Here is a 23,824-nt window from a genome sequence, read left to right on the forward strand (position 1 = left end):
AATGCTGGCACTGCAGGAGGTGATTTAAGCCACTGGTGCCACAGTGCCAGCCCTAGTAAAAATCTTTTAAAAAATAAACCAGGGGTATTCAAGGCCTGTAATGTCTGTGAAGCATAGCTGCACAAAGTCAGAAATGTAGACTAGTGTTCATCATTTGCAAGATGCTGGTTTCCATCCAGGTATTGCAACATTAAAACAACTCTAACCATTATTGTTAGAGGTCCTAAAAAACAAAGAGGGCAAAAACAAGTCTGGAACGTAAATGTGGAAACAAGGAGTAAAGGCAGCCGCTTGGTGCCTGCCTGTTCATGTCACCCCTTCAGGAACATCCCACAGAAACAGGCACAACAGAGTCACATTTGCTTGAATCTTGTGAATGACACATCAGCTCTATAATTTCATTAGTGACAGCACATTACTGTGGTTTATAATTACTCAAAACCCTAACCCTCCGTCCACCGCGGACTGGGAACCGGTGGCGGCCGAGGGCGTCGGTGCGACGCGGGATGAATAGGTCTGTTATTGGCATCTACTAGGTCGGCCGAGCTGGGCCCCTAAACCGGGAGCTCCGCCCCCAGCCGGCTCTACCTGTCAGTCAAGGCGACCACTTCCCATAATGCAGCTGTAGCAGCCCTCCCCTTCCACGGCTTCCGGGCCGCAGGATTGTACGTCCAGACTGCTCGGTGCGACTCCAAGTCCCTGAGCGCCACGCGAGAAGCTTCACAATGAGACTCCATGTCCCACGGTGCCCCGCGAAAGGCTGCATGAGACTACATCTCCCATAGTGCCTCGCGAGAAGACTTTATGTCCCACGGTGCCCCGCGAGAGGACCACATCTCCCAGTGCGTCCCAAGCGGTGTCCGGCGGCGGTGGGCGCGGTAGCCTGTCCTCCCGCTGCCCGGAGCCACCACGGACTCTGGTCCAACCACGACCAACTCTCTTCCTGTTCGGGACAGCTGCCCGGCGTCCTGTTCCCACAGCAGGGGCCAAGGGACTGCATGGGGAAGGGGACGCTCCTCTGAGCCCTAGAAGGTGTGTGCGGAGAGCAGGCAGAGGGAATGTGGTTCCAGCCTGGGGGCCCCAGGGAGTGGCCAGGACGCCCAGGGGTTAGCGAGAGGCCATAACGGACAGTGCGAATCTGAACGAGCTGGAAGGTGGGCAGTGGCTGGAGGATGCTGTAAGGGAATCCCCAGAGGGCCTTCGGAGAGCAAGTTATTGTCAGACTAGCAACTTAGGATCAGCACTTTGGAGTGGGAAAATGCCCACCACTGCAAAGGTCAGTGCTGGAATGGGAGGGGCACCCATGCTGCTTGGAACACTCCTCTCCGAGATCAGGGCGAGTGCAGATCCCTGGGGCTGCAGTACCTAGACCCCTGCCACCCATGTGGATGGCGTGAACTGGAATGTCCAGCGCCTGGATTCAGCCTGGCACGACCTGGTTGCTACAGAGGTTTGGGGAGTGAGGCAGCAGATGGAAAAAATGGGAGATAGCCCTCTCTGTAACTTTTGCAAATTACTGTTTTTAAAAGCTTGTGGTAACTGGCATTTACTCTAGCAGTTAGGATATCAGAATCCCATTTCGCGATGCTGATTCCAGCTTCCTGTCAATGAAGCATGCCAAGTCACTGTGTCCTTGCCCCCAGGCAGGAGGGGTGGACCGAGCCAGTTGCCCAGCTTTAGCCCTGGCATTTGGGTAGCAGACCAGCGGATGGCATCTTTTCTATGTCAGTCTTTGTGCCTTTTATGATAAGAATTCACGTGTATACACAGCAGAACATAGATATACCAAGGGCATGGCCTAAAGCCCCAAACACCCCTCCTAAGTTACCCCAGCTACTGTTTCTGTGCCTATACCAATCCCTTCCCTGTGCCAAATGGAGAGGTACTATCTCCTTCACTGGACAGATTTGCCAATAATAAACTGCCTCATCACAAAACTCATGTCTTTAAGTTGGGATCAGGGAGTGCATCAAGTATTTGAACTCCTGAGTCAGTCTGGCTAGTGTTAACTGAAGTTGAATGCTTTGTGGAATAGCTTAAAGCTTTCTCTTACCTGAGTTATGGCTCATTTAAGCTGTTGTAAAATGAATTAAACTTTCTGGCAAAGAAAACCTCTTGAGGGGTTTCCCTAGTCAGTCTCTCCAGATCCTGTATGAGTATATTCACAGGCAAACTTAGATTTCAACTGATTTAACTTCTGGGACATTCTAATATTTCTGCTTGTTTTGAGCCACTTCAGCAATGATTTTTTAAAATTACTATCATGGGGGACATCGTGGTGGCCTAACAGGTTGATCTTACAGTGCCAGCTTCTAATATGGGCATTGGTTCAAGTCCCAACTGTTCCACTTCTGATCCAACTCCCTGCTTATAGCCTGGGAAAGCAGAGAAGGAAGGCATGAGTCCTGGGACCTAAAGGCCTGACTTCGGATCAGCCCAGTTCTACTCACTGCAACCCTGTGGCGAGTGAACCAGTGGATGGACAATCTATCACTCCCTCTCTCTGTAAATCTTTCATAGCAATAAAAAGAAAAAAACCTAATGAAAATATCATAGACTAACACTATTAAGATTACATCCATGTGTTATTTTTGCATATTAGAAATACAAATGTAATAAAGGGATATAACACTAAAAGTTGTTGGGAGCACTGCACCTGTGCCCTGCCCTAAGGAGAGCCTGGACCCTACTTCCTCTTGGAGACAGGTTTCAGGAAGTGCCCTGTGATTGGCCCTTTACTGCTTGCCTCAGGCGTGTAAGCTGATTGGAGGATTGAGAGATAGCCAGGGGCCTCGGGGGAGGGGTGAGGAGGTTCTCTGTGTAACGGAAATAACGGACTTAACTGACTTAACTGAAGGCTTCTGGGTAACGGATTTAATGGATAGGAGGGATATATAAGCCAGGGGCTTCTGCCCCAAAGAGGGAACTGAAGGTTGGAATAAAAGTGCCTCTGAAATGCTCTCCAGTATCAGGTGATTTCTTCCGCGGGACGGGAGACACAGATATCTGGTACCATGACTCGGACAGAAGTTAGCTGGTGAATACCAGGAAGGTAAGTAGCTGAGCAGATCGCTCAGGGAGCCGCTTACAGCGGGAATTAGTTTACAACTGAGCCTTTTGCTCAGGAAGCCGCACTAGGCGGGGACGTGCACATCAGGTTCGCAGGTTAGCGACAAGAAAAACAAAAACAAAAATAAAAAGGTTCGCGGTTGGCGACAATAAGGTTCACGGTTGAGTGACTAGAGAAAAGTCAGAGCAATGGGGAATTTGTCCTCCATGGTGCGCATGCAGCACCTGCTGCAGAGATTGTTAAGTGAGTCAGAAGAGTCAGACTCGGAGGATAAGGAAGAGGTCTCTGGAAGTGAGTCTTCTGAGGATCCTCCACCCATTAAAAGCTTGGCTAAATGCTTTGCTCTGATAACAGTTTTTGGGATGCTTATTTTGTTAGTCAGAACTTATATTACTACAGGTGGCCGCTTTTTGATTCATGCAGACCTCCATTACTTGACCCTAAGTTTTCTGTTGCCTGGTTTTCTACCTTTTAAATATCTTTTTAGTATGATCCGAAAGAAAAGGTCAAGAAAAAAAAAAAAAAAAAAAACACGATTTTATCTCTTGTAATTCTTAAGGTTTCATTTGTGATGTTTTCAAAAATATAAAACTTTATTGCAAATAATTTGTTATAGAAGTTAACTGTAATTCACTATTAAATTATTTCAAGGTATAAGTTAAATTAATGTATTTATTTTATATAAAGCACTTTTAGAGTTTAAAATAATTCTTGTGTTTTCGGCTGGTTATCAAACTTCTCACTGCTTTAAATTGGTAAAGATTTTGTATTTGTTTTAAAGGTATTTGAGTGATTATTTCATGTTAATAATGAAGTCTAACCTATAATGTGTTATACTTAACAACAAAAACCTTCTTCCAGATATTTTTAGCCATCCTTAAAGCGGCATCCAAGAATTCAAAAGTTTCCAATTCTAGGGTTTCCCTTGGTATTCTTATGAGGCCTCAAGAATGCCAACGGATTTATCTCCCGTTTTGTGGAGACAGTTAATCAGGTTGATTGGATTAAGATTATTGCCAAATGTAGTAAAATTTTGTTGTGTCAAACTGTTGTATACATCCATGGAGTTGTGAAGGTTTAAATTTTAGTTTGCAATGATGAAAACATCTCGTAACGGTGACTTTTCTTTCTCAAGGTCTTTGTTCAAGACTATTTACTTGATGATTTTACAGCTACTGGTTTCTGGAGAACACTACTATTACTAAGTTTAATTGAGAATAATTTTTTTAAGTCTCCAAAAGCATGTATCTGTGTGTGTGCGCGCACATGTGTGTCTTAATGTTTGTCATCTGTATAAATTGTTTAAAATTGTTATAATGTGTTACTGTCTGTTTGTTGGTCAGAAAATATTCTAGCTTTTGTGAATTAAGTTTAAACTTCCTGTAGGAAACATTTTAAAAAGCAGGTAAATTAATGCATACATATAATTTGCATATCAACAGCAAAAGCAGGTTGCCTTGAGCTCTGAATTCTGCAAACACTCCCAGAGCTTTCTGATAGGATTGTAAAAATATCTAAGTGATTTTAAACCTTTGCTACAAATTCATTTACTTTGAATAAGATTACTAGTTAACATGGATTTCTTAAATTTATGTAATTTAAATTACTAATAATTATTTTTTAAAGTATATTATATCATTGATACATTTATTATTAACCTGTATTCCTGCCTCATTTATAACAGGAAGTAGGCCTTTGGGATAAATGTTTAGTAAAGCTATTATTTGACAGTTTTCACTTTATACTAACCCTATAAGAGTAAGCAACCTGGTACCTCAGACCCAAGGCCCAGATCCCGTCCTCATTTGGGGGTGAGGATCAGTCTATATTTTCACAAAAAATGAAAATGGTTCGAGGTGGATTTCTGAGAGGCTTGTCCGGTAAGCTCCTGCTGCTGAGTCTTGTGAAAGCTCGGGTACTGGCCGAGATGATGGCATTTGAATTGGAAGATCGACGGGACAAGCAAGTATATTAGGCTTTTATATATTATATATTAGTATCTGTTAAGCATTTAGGTCCTGATAGTTCCTGCCAGTTTCTCCTTAAACCAGACTATCAGATTGTCTGGTGTGTGACCCCAGCTGTTGGGGGTCTGGAGCTCTTTTTATAAATAGCTCAATTTCTACCCATGCTTTTTCCTGGAAGGTAGCATACCAAGAGTTTTGTTCAGACACTGCGCAGCGTAATGCTGCTGCAGGAAACCCCCAGTGGAATTTAGAACAGGCAGTGGGGATCTACAGGGATGTCTCTCCAAAGTCATTCAAGGAGCCAATGAGCCTTATGTTGATTTTGTAGCTAGACTTATTCAAACTGCCTCTAGAAATTTTGGGGAGGTGGAGTCAGCAATGCCTTTGGTAAAGCAGTTAGTGTATGAACAGGCTAAAAAATGGTGCTGAGAAGCAATAAAGCTGTGGAAGCGTAAAAAAAAAAAAAGATTAAAACTATGCTATATAAACAGAAAGGGGGAATAGGGATCAATATAGATCCCTAAAGGACAAGCTAGTTATTATTGTTTCAGGTGAGTATTAATACTAGTAATTTTACTGTGCCATCACCCTGCGTTGTATTGACTAGTTAAACCTTAGGAATAGTGGCCATTCTTTTACAGATAAAAACAGTACATTTAGAGGACATAAGTATTCCTACTAAAATCCTATGCAGAGTATAACCACAAATTCTTTTGAGGTGAAGCCTCCGTTTGTGCTGTGGAAGCAGCAATGTCCATGATTTTTGGAGGCCAGTTGCAGAATTGCTTTTATCCGTTTGTGTTTCTTGTTAGCAATGCTAGTTAGGCAGAGATTCACTTAACTTGTGGAATAGATTGTTTTCTTTCAGAATGTTGGAATACAACTGAGTACCCGCTGGCTGTGGTGATGTGCGTACCCACCTATTTTCCCAGAATGATGACAGTTAAAGAAAACGACCTGTCAGTCCACCTGCGGCCAGAGTATGACTTCGGGGTTACCGCTGCCACTGTAACAGCAATAGCTACCGGCGGTTATGACTGTGTACACCCTGGCATGGCAGATCTCTGTGGTTCTTCAGACACAGGAGCAGTTTAACCAACATGTTTGGACTGGCTTGCTAATCATAAGCTGATGAGTGAACTTGACTTAAGAACAGGTGGACATGTTATCTGAGGTCCTCTCAGTTTCCAACTTGCAGCTAATGTATTTAGAAGCCTTTCAGTTTATTTGAATGGGACTTGAGATGTTTAGTTTGATAATTTACACGGTTTATTTGTATGGGACTCGGGATGTTCAGTTTGATATAATTATACATATGGTAATCCTGTTCAATCTGTATCTGCCCTGCCCTGGAATGCTTGGGTATTGTGCACCAGTAGGGGTAGATGTTCAGATATATCAGCTTTTGCATTTATTGATAAGGTAGTGATAAAAAATTGTAATTATAGTAGTAATAGTTCTAGAATATGGGAAGATGTTAAAGTTAATTGCAGTTGTGATGTTATCTATAATGCTATTTATGTATGTGTACAAGCTCCATTTACCTGGATTGTGTGTTACTCCTTCTATTGTCACCAGTGGGTCCCGAGCATTGAATTTGCCCAGAGAGTTATCCGCTATAAATAGCACCAAAGTAGAGATTGCCACGGTAGAGCAATGGACAAATTGGATACTAAAGGGTCTTTCCTTTGCACGCCAATGGGCCGGTATAGTAGGCCTGGGCCTTATCTTATTTCTTTGGGGGTCTGCAGATGCTTCATCTTTGAGTATGGCATCAGCAGCAGCAACAGCGGCTGCTAGTGCAAGCTGTGCTTGCCCTTCACAACAGAGAATCCCCAGAAGTCTGGCTAGGCATGTTGGACTGGTAGTCAGAGACGGGTAAGTATCCGAAAAGGCTTTACCAACCTAAGACAGGCGCCACGTTCCTAGCCACGCGGTTTGCCCATGACGGGTAAGGAGAGCCTGGACTCGGAACACCTAAGACAGGCACAGTCCCTTGCTTAATAAAACAAAAAGGGGGAGTTGTTGGGAGCACTGCACCTGTGCCCTGCCCTAAGGAGAGCCTGGACCCTACTTCCTCTTGGAGACAGGTTTCAGGAAGTGCCCTGTGATTGGCCCTTTACTGCTTGCCTCAGGCGTGTAAGCTGATTGGAGGATTGAGAGATAGCCAGGGGCCTCGGGGGAGGGGTGAGGAGGTTCTCTGTGTAACGGAAATAACGGACTTAACTGACTTAACTGAAGGCTTCTGGGTAACGGATTTAATGGATAGGAGGGATATATAAGCCAGGGGCTTCTGCCCCAAAGAGGGAACTGAAGGTTGGAATAAAAGTGCCTCTGAAACGCTCTCCAGTATCGGGTGATTTCTTCCGCGGGACGGGAGACACAGATAAAAAGTGAATAAAAATCAGAAACCTGGAGGACACAGCATGGTTGGCATCCCATATGGGTGCGGGTTTGTATCCCAGCAGCTCCACTTCCCATCCAGCTCCCTGCTGGTGGCCTGGGAAAGCAGTCGAGGTTGGCCCAAAGCCTTGGGACCCTGCACCTGTTTGGGAGACCCAGAAGAGGCTCCTGGCTCCTGGCTATGGATCATCTCAGCTCCTGTCATTGCGGCTGCTTGGGGAGTGAACCAGCAGAGGCAAGATCTTCCTGTATCTGCATTTCCAATTAAAAAAAAATAAATCTTTAATAAAAAATCAGAAATCTGATGTTACTTTAATCTTCATTGCTGATTGCTCACTACTTCAATCACACTAATTATTTCTAAATGCTGTTAAATTTTTGGAATATAACAAATTACACAATGCATACAAATATTACAAAGTGAAGAGGAAAATGTACTATGAGTTAATATAATTCATTTCCAAAATTTTTTATCTCTTTAAGATACTAGATATTTTTATTAAAATATGTAAAATTCTCCATGCACAAAACTTTTTTCTTAAAATGACAATCATACTAATAAAGTATGTTTATAATGGACTTCTTGTTTAAGGCTTTCTTTTCCTCCACGTAAGGTAAATACTGCAAAACACTGAGCAAGAGGCAAAGGGGAATTTTTTCAGATTTACTTTATTTTTATTTGAAAGGCAAAGTTACATAAAGAGAATTCCATCTAATACTTCACTTCCCAAATGGCCACAATGGTTGCAGCTCAGCTGATCCCAAAGCCAGAAGCTTCTTCCAGATCTTCTGTGTGGGGTACTGGGGCCCAGGCCAATCACAGGGAGCTGGATTGGAAGTGGAGCAGCCAGGACATGATTCAGTGTCCATATGGAATGCTGGCATCAGAAGCTTAGTCTACCAGGCCACAGCGTAGGCCCCAAAGGCAATTTTTAAAAAAGTGGAATCAGCCCTGGAAGTAGGCAATCACACTGATAAAATTCTTCTGAATGATGCAAAGGAGATTAGGATACTAAGGGGAAATGATTGACCAGGGAATTATCTTAAGCCTAAATATATGTATAAAGCACATTCATAAGTTTTGCATAGGACTCTAAGAATTTCTTCAAAGTCCGACAGTCCAAAGAAGCTCTGTGTGCAGCACTGATAAATACATTTTTAAACTGGTGTAGGTGCTCCATTTGATGGACCCTTCTGTTATTAACCCTCTCATTGCATGCTGTCTTCAGCTAACTCACAGTAAAGGAGTTCAGGTATTATAATACCCCAAGCTCTTAAAAGCTTGGTCTCTCAGCTTGCATGTATGTCACCAGGATGCTTCATTCCCCCTACCCCAAGTTTTTAACACCATTAAGTATTAATGCTGATAAGTAATCCTTGCTAGAAATACACCATAGGATTGACTTACAAATATAATATGCAAGAATATAGCTGACAAATGTTATCACTAATACAACAAGTCGTGGACTGTAAGTCTCCATTTGTATGTAATATTTCCACTGATTCATTCCACACTTTGAGGAGTGATTCCCTGCCTTTATTTATCTCACAGCACATATTACAAAGACAACATTACAAATGCGGGAAGTGGAGAGAATTCTTCGTTTTATCTTAAAAGATGTGAGCTTGAGTGCAAAGGATAGAGAACGACCTTACAGCCTGTTGGACACAGTCTCTAGGGAACGTAAGGTGGCTGTAGGGAGCAGCCCTCTTCCTCATACAGATAAGTTCAAGATGCAAAGTCTGTTATAAAGCTTGGAGTAGGCATTTAGCTGAGTTAAGACACTGGGTAGGAGGCTCCATGATTCCCAGCTCTGCTTCCTATTGACGCAGACCCTGGGTTCCTGCCAAACACCTAGGATGCCTGAATTGTGTTCTTGGTCTCAGCTTTGGCCTTACCCAGTATTGATCCTTGCAAGCACTTGGCTCTCTGCCAGTCTCAAACAAAAACAAAAGTTCAGTTCTTTAGGAGCCATGGAATGGTTGTTCCAGTGGCCTAGGAGTGGGAGGAACCACATTTGGGTGATATCACTGTGACCAGTGGTATTAAGGGCTGAAGAACCTACGAGGTCATGATGGCTACCAGGTGTACCACTAGAGCTGTGCCAGTCAAAGGGACATTACTCCAACCTACACCCTGCATGCAAATGAAGCAACCAGGCAAGTGAAAGGGGCGGGGTTAGGGGGAGCAGAGACAGGGAAGAGGCAGCAGGATGAATGCCCAAACACAAAGCTAGCTGCCAAAACATTGGCTTGCTTCTCTATTGCACATGTGAGGGCAATAGGAATAATTCACTATGACCCGGTGCCATTCTCCCAAGAAACATCGTTGCCTTATAAAAATGTAAACAAAACTGTCATGTCTGACAGATATGTAAGAGTGTAGGGCCTGAGGGTGAGGTCAGATCATCAGCTCAGACAGCAGAAGGGATTCTAGCCAGGAGCCTTCTGCAGGAATAGAAATGAGAGCATATTTTCTTGTGAGGGAGGAAAGGGGGCAGGCAGGTGGGAGGGGCTGCACAGTTTCAACACAGTTCTGTTGGACAAGAGGCTCCTTTGTGGCAGCTCAGAGCTGGAGGCTAGTCATTTGCCTCACCAACCAAATGAGCCTCTGGCTGTGCTGTGAGGTGGCCTGAGGGGCAGGCATAAGGTCTCCCTGGGGACAGGATCCTAGGGCCCTCTGGAGGCACTCATGATACCTGAGGGAGCTGAGGGGCAGGCAGAAGCATGGGCAGCCGGGGGCTTCCATGGCCCATTTTCCAGGTGGGTGGACAGAAGCACCAGGCTTCTTCCTCTCTCTGGCCTCAAGGGCCAGGGAGCTTACATGAAGGTGGCAGAATGTCCCACGGCTTTATGAGTGTGCAAGACAGACCTATTCAAGACTTTGATTAGCTGTGTTGTCCAAACTTAAGTATTTCAAGGTTATTTTTCCACTAAAAATTTGTAAAGATAAATATTGAGGTACACTATCACAGGCACTGTAGACCTGGCACTGAAATGAATAAACAGACATATGGAACTAAAGACAGAACTCATTATTACCAATTTTCATCTTTTAAACACTTATTAAACGTGGCAATTATCCTGCAGAATGATAGAAAAAAGCACAATAAAAGCTGCTGGCAAGGAAACAACATGGCTTCTCTTGGCGGACACCACAGTTACTTTCAGGAGACCTAGTTGGGTCTGGGGGAAGTGAGAGGTAACTCCAGCCAGGAACAGAAGCAAGTAAAAGTTGTGGAAGAGTGGGAGACATGGAAGGGGAAGTAGGAACCAGCGATCGGAGACTTGGGTTCAGCACACAGAGCCCACTGTATTCTGGCCACCACAATGGCAAGTCCCTGTCCAGGACATTGGGCACAGCTGGCAGTTCTTGCACGCTGTATCTACCAGGATATCACCTATGTCCACTTGCTCTCTGAATGTGACAGCAATCCCCTCAGAAGGAGAGCAGCAGGTAGGAGGAGGAGCAGAAACAACAAGTAGCCAGAATGGGGCTGAATCCATCTCCTTCCCTATCCAAAAAGGCTGTGGGTTTCTCGATGGCAGCAAGGACTGCCATTCAGCCTACAACTGTAAGCGAGCAGCCCAGAGAGGAAGAAAGTCAAAATTAGAACCCGAATCCCTCTGCTTTGACAGGCAACATGGTAAATGCTTGTCCAAACACTCAAAACCCAGCAGAGAGGGACAAGAGCTACAACCAGGAGAGGGAATTGCGAAGTACATACAGTACATACCCCAGATAAATCACAGATATGCCACAAAACTAGTCTTAGATTCAAGAAAACTGAAATCATATCAAATATCTCCTCAAAATTCAATGGCATGAAAACATAAGTCAATAAAGGAAATAATGGAAAACTCACAAATATGTAGAAATTAAATAATATGCTCCTAAGCAGCTACTAGGTCAAAGAAGAACTTAAAAGAGAAAATATAAAAATAATGGATCATAGTGCACAAACTTAAGGGGTGCAATAAAAACAATATTCAGAAGGATGTTTACAGCATTAAATGTCTACATCAAGAAATAAGGTCTTGGGCCTAGCATTGTGACCAGAGGGTTAAGGTGCTGCCTACCAAGCCTACATCCCAAACCGACACCAGCTCTTCTTCTGATCCAGATCCCTGCTAAGGCACCTGGGAAATCAGAAGATGGCCTGTGCAAGGGCCCCTACAGCCAAATGCAGTTCCAGGCTCCTGGTGTCAGCTTGGCCTAGCCCTGGTCACAGCAGCCATTTGGGGAGTGAATCAACAGATAAGGGTCTCTCACCAATGGATGAAAGATTCTCTCTCTCTCATATATATATATATATATATACATATATCCCTATCACCAAAACTCTGCCTTTCAAATAAATACAAATCTCAAGCAACCTAATAATGTAAAATGAAATCTCAAGAAATTAGAAAAGAACCTAAACTCAAAGTCAGTAGAAGGAAAGAAATCACAAAAATCAAAGCAGACATTAAAATATAGAAAACATCAGTGAAACTAAGCTGGTTTTTAATAAAGTGAAAACAAAATTGAAAAACCTTTAGCTAGTCTAACAATATAGACTAAAATAAAATCAGGAGACATTAAGCTGTAACAGAAGTACAAAGCATTGTATGAGAATATTATGAATAATTATGATCCGAAAGAATAACCTAGAAAAAATGAGTTCCTAGAAGCGTGACCCACCAAGATCAAATCCCAAAGAAATCATAAATATTAATACTCCAATAATTAATATGGAGACTAGGTCAATACTAAATTTCCCACCAAATGAGAACTCAGGACCAGAGGGCTTCAGGGCTGAATTCTACAACACACTTAAGTAATACTAATTCCAAAAATCTTCTTAAAAAATTGAAGAGAGTATACTTACAAACTCATTTTATAAGATCCGATCATTATTCTGATACCAGAGCAAGACAGACACTACAAGGAGGGTGGGGGTAGAAACACTATCTAAGATGAAAATAGATGCAAAAACACTCAACTATATTAACTAAATTATATTCAATGGCACAGCAAAAAGACTGTTTCCTTGGGAAGTAAGGATAGTTCAATATATGCAAATCAATACATGTAACTCATCACATTAATATACTGGCCAAACGCTCAAGAGATGCAAAAAATACACCTAATAAGCCTGAAACACTATTGTGAAAAACTGCCAACATTTAGCATGTTTATCCCATGTAAATATAAAAACTTTAATGAACCACTAAAATCTGTAAGAATTTAAATTAATTCATAGAAGTTTCAGAACACAAAATGATGCTTAAAAATCAACACTTCATGGCAGAAGGGTACCATCTGTAACATACAATGTTGAGAACACTTGCCATCTACTTGCAAAAAAAGAAAAACAACTGAATCCACTGGATCCTTAACTCAACCTTTATACAAAAATCAAGAGAAAATGGATTAGACACTTACACATAAGACTTGAAGCTGCAAAACATAAGCAAATATAAGGTGAACGCTCCCACTGGCCCTAACAACAACTTCTTGGATATGGTCCCCAAAAGCAAAGCAAAAAAACAGCAAAGAAACAGACAGTCGAAATGTTTAAGAAAATATTTAAAAATTATACATCTAATAAAGGGTCACTGTGGAAAATACATAAGAAATTCCAGCTGCTGTGTAATAAGCAATCAACTACCCTACTAGAAATGGGCAAAGGTCCTGAGCAGACAATTCTCAAAAGCAACACATATACAGCCAATAGATTATATGAAAAAAAAATCCTCAACATAATAATCAATGCTAAACAAAACAATGGGACATTGGTGCATGTGTTGTGGCATAACTGGTAGAACCACACTGCCTGCAAAACTGGCATCCCAAATGATGGGGACCAATGCAGTACCCAGCTGCTTCACTTCCATCCAGCTCCCTACTAATGGCCTGGGAAAGCCATTACTCCAGCCCAAGTCCTTGGGTTCCTTAGCCCACCTAAGAAATTCAAGAAGCTCCTGGTTTTTGACTTTGGACCTGCCCAGCTCCAGCTGTTGCAGCCATTTGGGGAGTGAACCAGCAAATGGAAAGATATTGTGTGTGCTCTCTGTAAATCTGCCTTTTAAATAAATAAATCTTAAAAAAAAAAAAAGATGAAAGTAAGCAGTATTTGTTAGTATGCAGAGAAAAGTACACTTTATCCACTATTATTATATATATAAATTAGCACAGCCAATCTGAAAATAATATGAAAGTTCTTAGAAAGCTAAGAACTACCACAGGATCCAGTTATGTCACTTTTGAGGATATATTTGAAGGAGTTTCCCAGTGCTTATTACAGCATTGTTTACAACAGGCAAGATACAGAAACTAACAATGGGCTCACCAATGGATAAATGTGTTTTAAAAATTTAGTATAGGAGCTAGTGCTGCAGCATAGCACATAAAGCAACTGCCTGTGAAGCCAGCATTTCATAAGGGTGCTGGTTCATGTCTCAGCTGCTGCTAACAGCTGGGAAAAGAGTAGAAAATGGCCAAAGTGCTTGCGACCCTAAGACCTACACAGGAGACTTAGAAGCTCCTGACTTCAGCCAGGCAGGCCCTGACCACTGCAGACTTCTGCAGATGAACCAGCCAATGGGAAGACCTCTTCCTCTCTAGAGGTCTTTCAAATAAAAAATAAGTCTCTAAAAAAATAAGTTTGGTATGTATCCACAATACAATGATACCCAATTCAGCCTTTGGAAGAAGAAAATTCTGTCATTTAACATAATGATAAACATAGAGGACATAATATTAAATGACATCAATATGGCACAGAAGGACTAGTATTGCATGAAATCACTTACATGTGAACTCAAAACCCAATTATTTGTTAGTTATTCATTAATTAAGGCTAAGAAGTTTAGGGGCAGGCATCATGACATAATGAACAAATCCACTACCTATGATGCTGGCATCTCCATGGCTGCCAGTTTTAGTCCTGGTTGTTCTACTTCCAATCCAGCTGCTTATGGCCTGGGAAGACAGTTGGAGGATGGCCCAAGTCGTTGGGCCCTTGTACCCACTTGGGAGGCCAGAAGAAGCTCCTGGCTCTTGGCTTCAGATCAGCTCAGATCAGCTCTGATCACTATGTCAGCTTCGAGTATGAACCAGCAGACGGAAGATTTCTGTCTGCCTTTCCTTCTCTCTGTAAAAACCTGCCTTTCAAATACAAATAAATAAACCTATTAAAAAATATAAATTGTAAAAACAGAAATTGCCAAATTGCATTTAAGAAAACAGGTAAAACAAACATACATGCACAAAAAATGCCTTAAAATATTTATGTATTTATTTATTTGAAAGGTAGAGTTAGAGAGAGAGAGAGGCAGAATGAGAACTCTTCCATCTGCTGATTCACTACCCAAATGGCCATAGCACTGAGGACTGGGCCAGAACAAAGTCAGAACCCAGGAATCCCACAGAGCAGAGCAAGGGCCTAAACTTGGACCTTCACAGACTGCTCCCCCAGGTGCATCAGCATGGAGCTACATCAGGAGCAGTTAGGACCTCCACTGACTCTCCAGTACAAGACGTCAGTGTTGTACGCAGTGGCTTAATCCACTGCACTACAATGTCAGTCCCAAGTAATAAACACTTTAAATTCATTTGCAGAAATGCTGAAATTTAGGATATAGAAAGAAGATATACCATGTAGAAAGTAGATATACTGGCTAACCATCCTCAAAATGGATAGAACAAACTTTAAAACAAAATAAAATTTTGAGATAAACATTTTATAGTAATGAAAAGGCCAATCAATCTAAATGACCAAGATCACACATGTATATACTTAACAACAACAACAACAAAAACTCAACATTAAATACAGGACAAAAATTCAGAGAGGTATACTGTTCAATAATAGTACTTGCAAATGTCAATATTCCTCTTTCACTAATTGACAGAAAAATTAGTAAAAGGCTAACAAGTGTATAAACAAAATGAATTGACAACGAATGCTACCTATTTCATCTATATAACTCATATATACTGAAATATCACATACCACCCAGCTAGTCAGTTACAGAAGAAATTACAAGGCAAGTTATAATTGAACATGAAAACACACAATAAAAATATGAACACAATGCAGATAAAACAGGGATTCAGGAAAATTTATAGGCTAAGTGTTTACATTTTTATAATACCTGAAATCAGCTGGTCTTCTGCCATAAGAAATTAGAAAAAGGAAGAACTAAGCCAAGAGAAACAAGAAGCAAAGATGAGAATGAAAAAGGATAGAGAAACTGTGGGAGAGACAGAAGCAGAATGGTAGCAGATAGAAAGCTACACTCCCACTCACCAAGACCCTCCAACCTCCACACTCAGCTGCAGACCTTAGGGTCTCAAATATTCCTGACTTGCTCCTGCCCTCTCTCTTGATTTTCCCCTGTGTCACACTGTACCTGCTATACAGCAGACCCTGCACTAAGTCCAGGGAAGGACCAGCCTTATAAGCTGACAGGCCAGCTCAACTCTGGGTCAGGAGCAATGCAGGTTCAGATCATGCCCTGTTTCGAAGTAGACAGTCACCCACTCAGACTTCATGAATGCTGGCAAGATACTGGATTTCTAGGCCAGAAGCAAAAGGCCAGGCTACACAAGCACCCAGCACACACTTCATCATGAGCAAATTTATCTCCAACTCTTTATCCAAAACCCATGCATGCATCCAGATGGAAGATGCATATGTGGTGGGCAGAGGAGGAGGAAACCACCTCCACAACAAACAGCAAATTAACAACTGCCTATGCCCAACAGTAGTCCCTGCTCTAATAGGGCTGCCCAGGAGAACCAAGCATCAAAAAATGCTATACTCCAGGACAGACAGGGCTATTAACCTGGTCAGGATGTGGAAGGCCTCGTTGTCCTACTCACATTCCAAGTTGCCAAGATGATTGGTGACATCATCTTCAACCATCTCTTCTACTCTCCTGATCTCATTTCTGGGATTTGAAGGCCCCAAACTGGACCCAGGAATGAGTCTGTGCAGTGCCACCGCCACTGTTCTCTGTGTTCCCTGGTTTCAGCTACATCCCAAAGCACACTTTCTCTTCCCACTCTGTCCTTACTTTGGAGCCCTGATCTTCTCTCCACAGAAATTCCAGAACAAATAGGGGGATAACCAGAATCCAGGAGGCTTCCCTACTAGAAACAGGCTACAAGGTGGAACCCACAATAAAACTACAGGCTGCATAGGAAATGCAGCTCTTCTCCTGGGCCTAGCACAGCCTGGGCTCAGTGTCCTCATGTTCCTCTGCCCATGATTTGTCTTCTGCGTAGCTGTTAATACAGTACTACTGCTGGGAAAGTTCAGGAGTTATGACAAGGGCAAGTGGAGCAGAGGAGGTGATGGGGTGCCCTGCAGGTTTGTCGTCAGGAGGGAAAATGGTCTAAGCCTATCGAGAGCAACAGCATCTACAAATGCATTTGTATCCCTGGTGCCCAGGAATGGTCAGGTTACCTGGGTGACATGTACTATCTAACTGTATAATATTGTATGCACTAAACCATATTGTATACTATAAGAATTCAGGTAGGGCTGGGCGGGGGACAGAAGGGGTGGCTAGCATTGCGGTGCAGCAAGTTAAGCTGCCATCTGTGAATTCAGCACACAATATGAACACAGGTTCGAATCCTAGATGCTGTGTTTCCAACATAGCTCTCTGCTACGTGCCTAGAAAAAAAACAGAAAATGATGGCTGGAGTACCTGGGCCCACCCATTTAGGAGACCCAGATAGAATTTCAGGCTCCTGGCTTTGATTTAGTCCAACCCTGATTATCACTGCCTTCTGGATCCAGCAGGTGGAAGATATCTATCTCTATCTCCCAGTCTTCCTTCTTTGTAACCACCTTTCAAATAAAGAAATCTTTTCTAAAAAGGGCTGTGGAAAGGAAGTTCACATAAACTTTAGAAAAAACTAAGGATCAATGTAAAGGAGGATATGACACAAAAAGAGTATATTAAGAGGAATATACAACTATGATAATATTAAACAGTTATGTTTTTCAACAAGTGTGGGCAAAGAGCTCAGTGAAATAAAAAAAAGGAGTCACTACAACCAGATAAATTCAATCAAGGTTCATTATTAAAACAGGAATAATCCAACTAAACAAAGTATAAGCAAAACAATCAAAGAAACAAAAGAAAAACTCTAGCACAGAATCAACAAACCACTAGACTGCCTGAAATTTGAGTCAGTGGCACAATCTGCTCACAGCCTTTCTTCACCCTGTGAACACAGAATGCAGACACAGCAGGCTGTGATCATCATAAATACAGTGGTAACCAGCAACTCTACCATGGACAAAGCACTCATCATGCAGAATTGAATTATAATTTTATGGCTGACATCTAACAATCATGTGATGCCCCTGTGGTTACACAGTTGATATTTATAGGATAATGTGGACAAAGAATGACAGAAAAGTAGCCACTCTAATAGTAATTTATAGTGAATGATATATTTTAAATAGGAGGGTGTTATGTATTCAATGTTCCCAAAACTGAAAAGTGGAAACTAATATCAGTTATATAATCACACCCACAATTGGAGTCATCTGAAAATCAAGGCTGCATGTCCAAGGAAGCAGAGTACAATGCGAAGAGTCCAAAGCCAGCCTCTGCAACACAGCATTACTCCCGTGTGAAATCCTAAATACCTGTGAGGTGGTGAGGTGTGACTTCAGGGAAAAGTATTCACATACTCATTACATTTAAGGTATCTTCTCTGTGGGACATCTGTCAAGGATTGACTCAGAAAAGGGTTCTCCCATTCAATACACTTTGACTTTTCCTCTGTGTGACTGTGGATGTTCAGTGAGCCCTACAATACAAACTGTTCCCATTCTTCATACTCATACGCTTTCCTACGTGTGTGAATCCGTTGATGGGTTCTGAGGTATGCCTTCCGGCAGAAGGTTTTCCCACATTCATTACATTCATAGGGCTTCTCCCCTGTGTGAATGCTCAAATGCATGCTAAGGTTTGACTTCCTGCAGAAAGTCTTCCCACATACAGTACACTCATAGGGTTTTTCACCTGTGTGAGTTCTGTGATGCCTGCTGAGATGGGACTTTTGGCAAAAAGTTCTTCCACATTCACTACATTCATAAGGTTTTTCCCCTGTGTGAGTTCTCTGATGTATAGTCAAGTCTGACTTTCGGTAAAAGTTTTTTCCACATTCGTTACATTCATAAGGTTTTTCCCCTGTATGGGTTCTCTGGTGCATGCTGAGATGTGATCTCTGACAAAATGTCTTCCCACAGACACTACAGGCATAAGGTTTCTCCCCTGTGTGAGTTCTCTGATGCTTGCTGAGGTTTGACTTCTGGTAGAAGGTTTTCCCACATACACTACACTCATACGGCTTTTCCCCTCTGTGAGTTCTCTGATGCATACTGAGGTGTGACTTCCGGCAGAAGGTCTTTCCACACTCACCACATCCATAAGGTTTTTCCCCTGTATGAGTCCGCTGATGCATGCTGAGATGTGACTTGTGATAGAAAGTTTTCCCACATTCCTTACATTCATAGGGCTTTTCCCCTGTGTGAATTCTGTAGTGCATGCGGAGATGTGACTTTCTAAAGAAGGCCTTTCCACACTCACCACATCCGTAAGGTTTTTCCCCTGTGTGAGTTCTCTGATGCATGCGGAGATGTGACTTGTGGTAGAAAGTTTTGCCACATTCATTACATTCGTAGGGCTTTTCTCCTGTGTGTGTTCTGTGATGCATGCTGAGGTGTGACTTCCTGAAGAAGGTTTTCCCACATTCGTTACATCCATAGGGCTTCTCTCCTGTGTGAGTTCTCTGATGCCTGCTGCAGTTTGACTTGTGGTAGAAAGTCTTTCCACATTCATTGCATTCATAGGGCTTTCCCTCTTGGTGAATTCTGTGATTGATAGTAAAGCTTGGTCTACAGATAAAAGGCTTCTCATACTTCCCTACATGTGTTCTCTGATTTATTATAAGATCACCATTGCTAAGGAAAGCTTCCCCAAATTCAATGCATTCAGAGACTTTCTCATCTTTGTGTGCTTGCTGATGTTCAGTGAGGTTACACTTCCCATAGAATGCTTCCTTTCCTATAGGTGCTGTCTCTCCAACAATGACAGCTGACTTGTCACAGAGTTTTCCACATTCACTGTATTTATAGGAAGTCTCTCCTATTTGAATCATCTTATGTGTGAAGAATAATTCCTCACTGTTGAAGGTTTCCCCTTGTTCATTATATTCAAAAGGCTGATGCAAAACTTGAAGGTCATAATGTGCATCAAGGTGGCCACAGCATCTGACAGAATTCCCAGGCATATGACAGTCACGATACTTGACTTCAGCTTGCATGTCAGCAGGCTCCCCAGGGAGGAGCACATTCTGACAGAGATTAAACACATGAGGTCTAAGTTGTGAGTAACTTCCATTCGTTAAAATAAATTCTGAAATATAACTTGAGCCCCAATTAAATGTTTTTCTTAATTCCACTCTTTCCTTAGTTGATGTGTTGCTGTTTGTAACTACAAATTGCCATAAATTTATGTCTTGTTTTTCCTGGCTGGTCTCAATCAGGTCATCAATTTTCTGAACAACTGAAATGAGGGAAAAAAAAAATCTCATGAACCAAACGTAAACACTAATCCTGGACTTCTCCTACAAAGGCAAACACAAATTTAATCTGTTCCTATCCCAGTGGTGTAGGATTGAAAAAAACATCAACAAAAAGTATTTAATAATGGTAAATAATGTGGTTTTCTCCTTAATAAGTTAACATATTAATTGTATTAACAGATTTTCAAATGTTAAATCATGTTGTTTTCTACTGCTTTGTTATTTTAATAAGTGAAGAAATATCTGGCAAAAATATTCATTCACTACCTAGCTTGTCACCTGCCATGCTGCACTTCTCCTCTGGCTTTTTATAGCAGCAGTCATGTGGGCACTGTGCTTCTCCTTTGCTGCTCTCTCTGCTTTGCAGACAGCAAGGTTTCCTTGGCCTGCTGTTTGCAGGTACAGAGGAGACCACCAGTCTGTTCTATAAGTGGCAACACAGCTGGGAAGAGAACTGGCACCTACACTCAGTTTTCACCCTTCCTAGAAAGGACACGAGAGAACTCTCCTTTGAGAACACACAATGCATGCGTCTGATGCATGAAAGCAGCTGTTGTCAGGGCTACAACAGATGAGAAGAGCTCAACAGAGCCAACTTCTGCTGAGCTCTTCTCATACTGGTCTCCCTGACCAGACGCACTCACTGACCTGACAGACTCTGGTTTAGGGAGTCCTCTACTGTCCATGGCTCTGCTCCTTGTTCCAACTTGAAGATGACCTCAGGCTTGGTAATGCAGAATCCTGTGAATGGGAAAGAATGCAGGGCTTGGACAAATTGTTTTGGTCCTTTTAAGAAGGACCACAGCTTAGTTTCAGGAACTATGCAATGAAAGTGCTAATTTGAACCTTTTGCTAGCATTTACAGCCACATTTTTCATAGACTGGAATCTTACACGTAGATGGCATTAAACCACATGCAAAGTTCATGCATTTCTCAAAAAAAAAAAACCAAAGTGTTCCACCTGGGAGCTACTGGAGAGTTGTGCTCACCCAAGGACAGCAGGCTGCTGTAGTTCTCCAGCATAACATCCCTGTACAGGGTCCTCTGAGCACTGTCGAGGTCCTGCCACTCCTCCCAGGAAAAATCCACAGCCAAGTCCTCAAAAGACATCAACACCTGTAACAGCATATTTCTCCTCAACATATCAGCTTGTAATCACAATACAAGAAGCCTGAGAGGTTTTCTTGGAAGTGTCACATATATTCCTTACATATGATGTAGCTTACTTTGAAATTTATATGGCAATGCAAAGAAAAAAATTACAATTTTTGTACTTGTATTATTAACTTTGCAGGTTGAAAAAAAATACCACCATAAAGTTGCCTTTATATGTATATCAAAATGCTTATTCCTAGCACGAATAACATACATACAATTTTGATTCTGAAAGGAGATCACAGTCTAGTCTAAAGATGTAAGTACAAACACATACCTGAAATAATATAGCAGGTAAGTTGAGGCACCTGTTCAATGTAAGTCAGAGTAACAAGGAAGCAGGTAAAATAGATTTTTCTGTATTATCAAATTGCACTTCACTGAAACCCAAAGATGTTTAGATCTTCTACACAGCTGAATAAACAGCAACAGAAGTAAAGTATTCATAAAAGCACAATGCACACACACCAAATGAATGAAACTATAAACAGCCCACTGTCCAACTGAGTATTCCTGAGCTGTGTAAAGACAGTAAAGGGGCAAAACAAATCAACAAACAATAATTGACTGTATATTTAAATACTGGACTTACTCTCAACAATAAAAATTTTATGGATTTGTTTCTAATTATCTATAAAGCATGCTCATAATTACCTACAAATTTCCCTTCAACATCAAGAAGAATTGTTACTGTTGGGCCTGGCCTAGTAGTCTAGTGACTGAAGTCCTCGCCTTGCACATGCCAGGAGACCATATCGACACTGATTCACATCCTGGTTGTTCCCCTTCCCTTCCAGCTCCCTGTTTGAGGCCTGGGAAAGCAGTCGAGGACGGCTCAAAGCCTTGGGACCCTGCACCTGCGTGGGAGACCTGGAAAGAAGTTCCTGGCTCCTGGCTCTGGATCGGCACAGCACCGGCTGTTGTGGTCACGTGGGGAATGATTCATCAGATGGAAGATCTTTCTCTCTGTCTCTCCTCCTCTCTGTACATTGGCCTTTCCAATAAAAAATAGATAAATCTTTTTTTAAAAAATGAGTGTATACAATCATGTATCAAAGATACTTATGAAACAAGCACTGTGTCTGTTTACCAGGCTGCCATAACAAGGTACCACAGCTTAGAAAGTTTAAACCATGAGACAGTATTATTTTCATAGTTGTGGAATCCAGGTGCAAGCTGCTAGCAGAACTGGTTTCACACAAGGCTTTTCTCTTAGCTTTGAAGATGGCCAAGTTCTCAGCATGTCCTCACATGGCTTTTTCTGTGCGCCTTCCTACCCCGGCACCTCTCTTACAAACACACAGACTGGTGTAGGGATTACCCACAGGACATCCCATTTGAAGGTCCCATTTCCAAATACAGTCACTAAGGGTGTGTAGTCTCCACATAAATCCTTTGGGAGAACATAATTCAGTCTATAACATAGAACTGAAAGATTGATACCAAAAAAAAAAAATACTAAAATATCTGGGCCTAGAAGTTAGGATGCTCATGTCCCACATCCCATTGTCTGGCTTTAATTCCCAGTCTGGCTCCTGACTCCAGCTTCCGGCTATTGGACAGCCTGGAGTCAGCAGTGATGGCTCCAGTTACTGGGTTCCTCTGGATGTGTTCCTGGCTCTTAGCCCTGGCACCAGCCCAATCCTGGTCACTGGGGGCATCTAGGGAGTAAATCAATGGATGGGACCTCTTTCTTTCTAAAACAAATAAAGTTGTATTAACCAAAAAGATGGTGGCAAACAAGGAACAGATGAGACAAACAAAAAATGAGTACCAACAGGTGGAACATATTTCAATCATATTAGTAATTAAGTGTAAAAGTACTAATAATTTAGGCACAAAAAGTCAGACTTGATTATAAAATATATATACTTCAATATTATATCCAAAAGTGCCATACATAAAGCACAGAAGATTGAGGTATTTATTGTTTATTATTATTATTACCACTACTATTAATTATTCTGTAAAAGGACAGAAAAAGATACAACATGGGAATATTCATCACAAAGTTAAACTGGACAGCTTAGCAGTGAACACAAAAATGACATAAAACATACTATCGTAGCCACGCAGGGAACGAACCAGTGATAGAACATCTCTGTGTCTCTCCTTCTAACTCTGCCTTTCAAATAAAAATAAAATTTTAAAAATGCTATCGAGAGTGAAAAGGCAACCCAGAGAATGGGAAAAAACATCTGAATCTTACAGGAGACTGATATCTCACAACTTAAAACAGGGAATCAAAACAAAGAAACATGGGCCAAAGATTAAAGAGATACTTCTTGAGAGAAGATATACAAATGGCTGATAAACACATGAGAAGTTCAACATCACTAATCACTGGAGAAGTACAAATGAGAAATATAATGAAATTTCACTCTACACCCACTGCAATGTCCACTACCAAAAAAATGCTAACACATTGCTGATATAAGTGTAAAATGGTAGAACTGACATGGAAGATGACATGGAGATTCCTGAAGGAAACAAGGAAAATTATTACACAATCCAGCAATTATATTCCTGGGGATATACACAAAAAGTCAAAGTGGGGACTAGAACAGTTGAATGCACCATTATACACATTATCCAACAAGTGGAAGCAATTCAAGTGTCCATGGAGG

The 23,824-nt window shown here is 41.8% G+C and overlaps 1 protein-coding gene across 3 annotated transcripts in view; it reads right to left on the bottom strand.

Annotated features, from left to right (window-relative positions):
- Window positions 1–18,111: 18,111 nt before the first annotated feature.
- Window positions 18,112–23,824, bottom strand: part of LOC101529612 (zinc finger protein 717) — a 35,835-nt gene continuing 30,122 nt past the window's right edge. For 2 of the 3 annotated variants that reach the window (XM_058656387.1, XM_058656386.1), the window contains exons 3-5: window positions 21,032–21,158; window positions 20,690–20,782; window positions 18,112–20,022 (exon numbers count right to left, since the gene is read on the bottom strand). In XM_058656387.1, coding sequence (XP_058512370.1) covers window positions 18,263–20,022; window positions 20,690–20,782; window positions 21,032–21,158 — 1,980 coding nt within the window. In that variant the 3' untranslated portion in view covers window positions 18,112–18,262. Of the gene's footprint in view, window positions 20,023–20,689; window positions 20,783–21,031; window positions 21,801–23,824 lie in introns of those variants that run through there. The other variant, XM_012927282.3, reaches the window with a different exon arrangement.

Source organism: Ochotona princeps, chromosome 28, assembly GCF_030435755.1.
Source record: "Ochotona princeps isolate mOchPri1 chromosome 28, mOchPri1.hap1, whole genome shotgun sequence".
NCBI classification, from domain to species: domain Eukaryota; kingdom Metazoa; phylum Chordata; class Mammalia; order Lagomorpha; family Ochotonidae; genus Ochotona; species Ochotona princeps.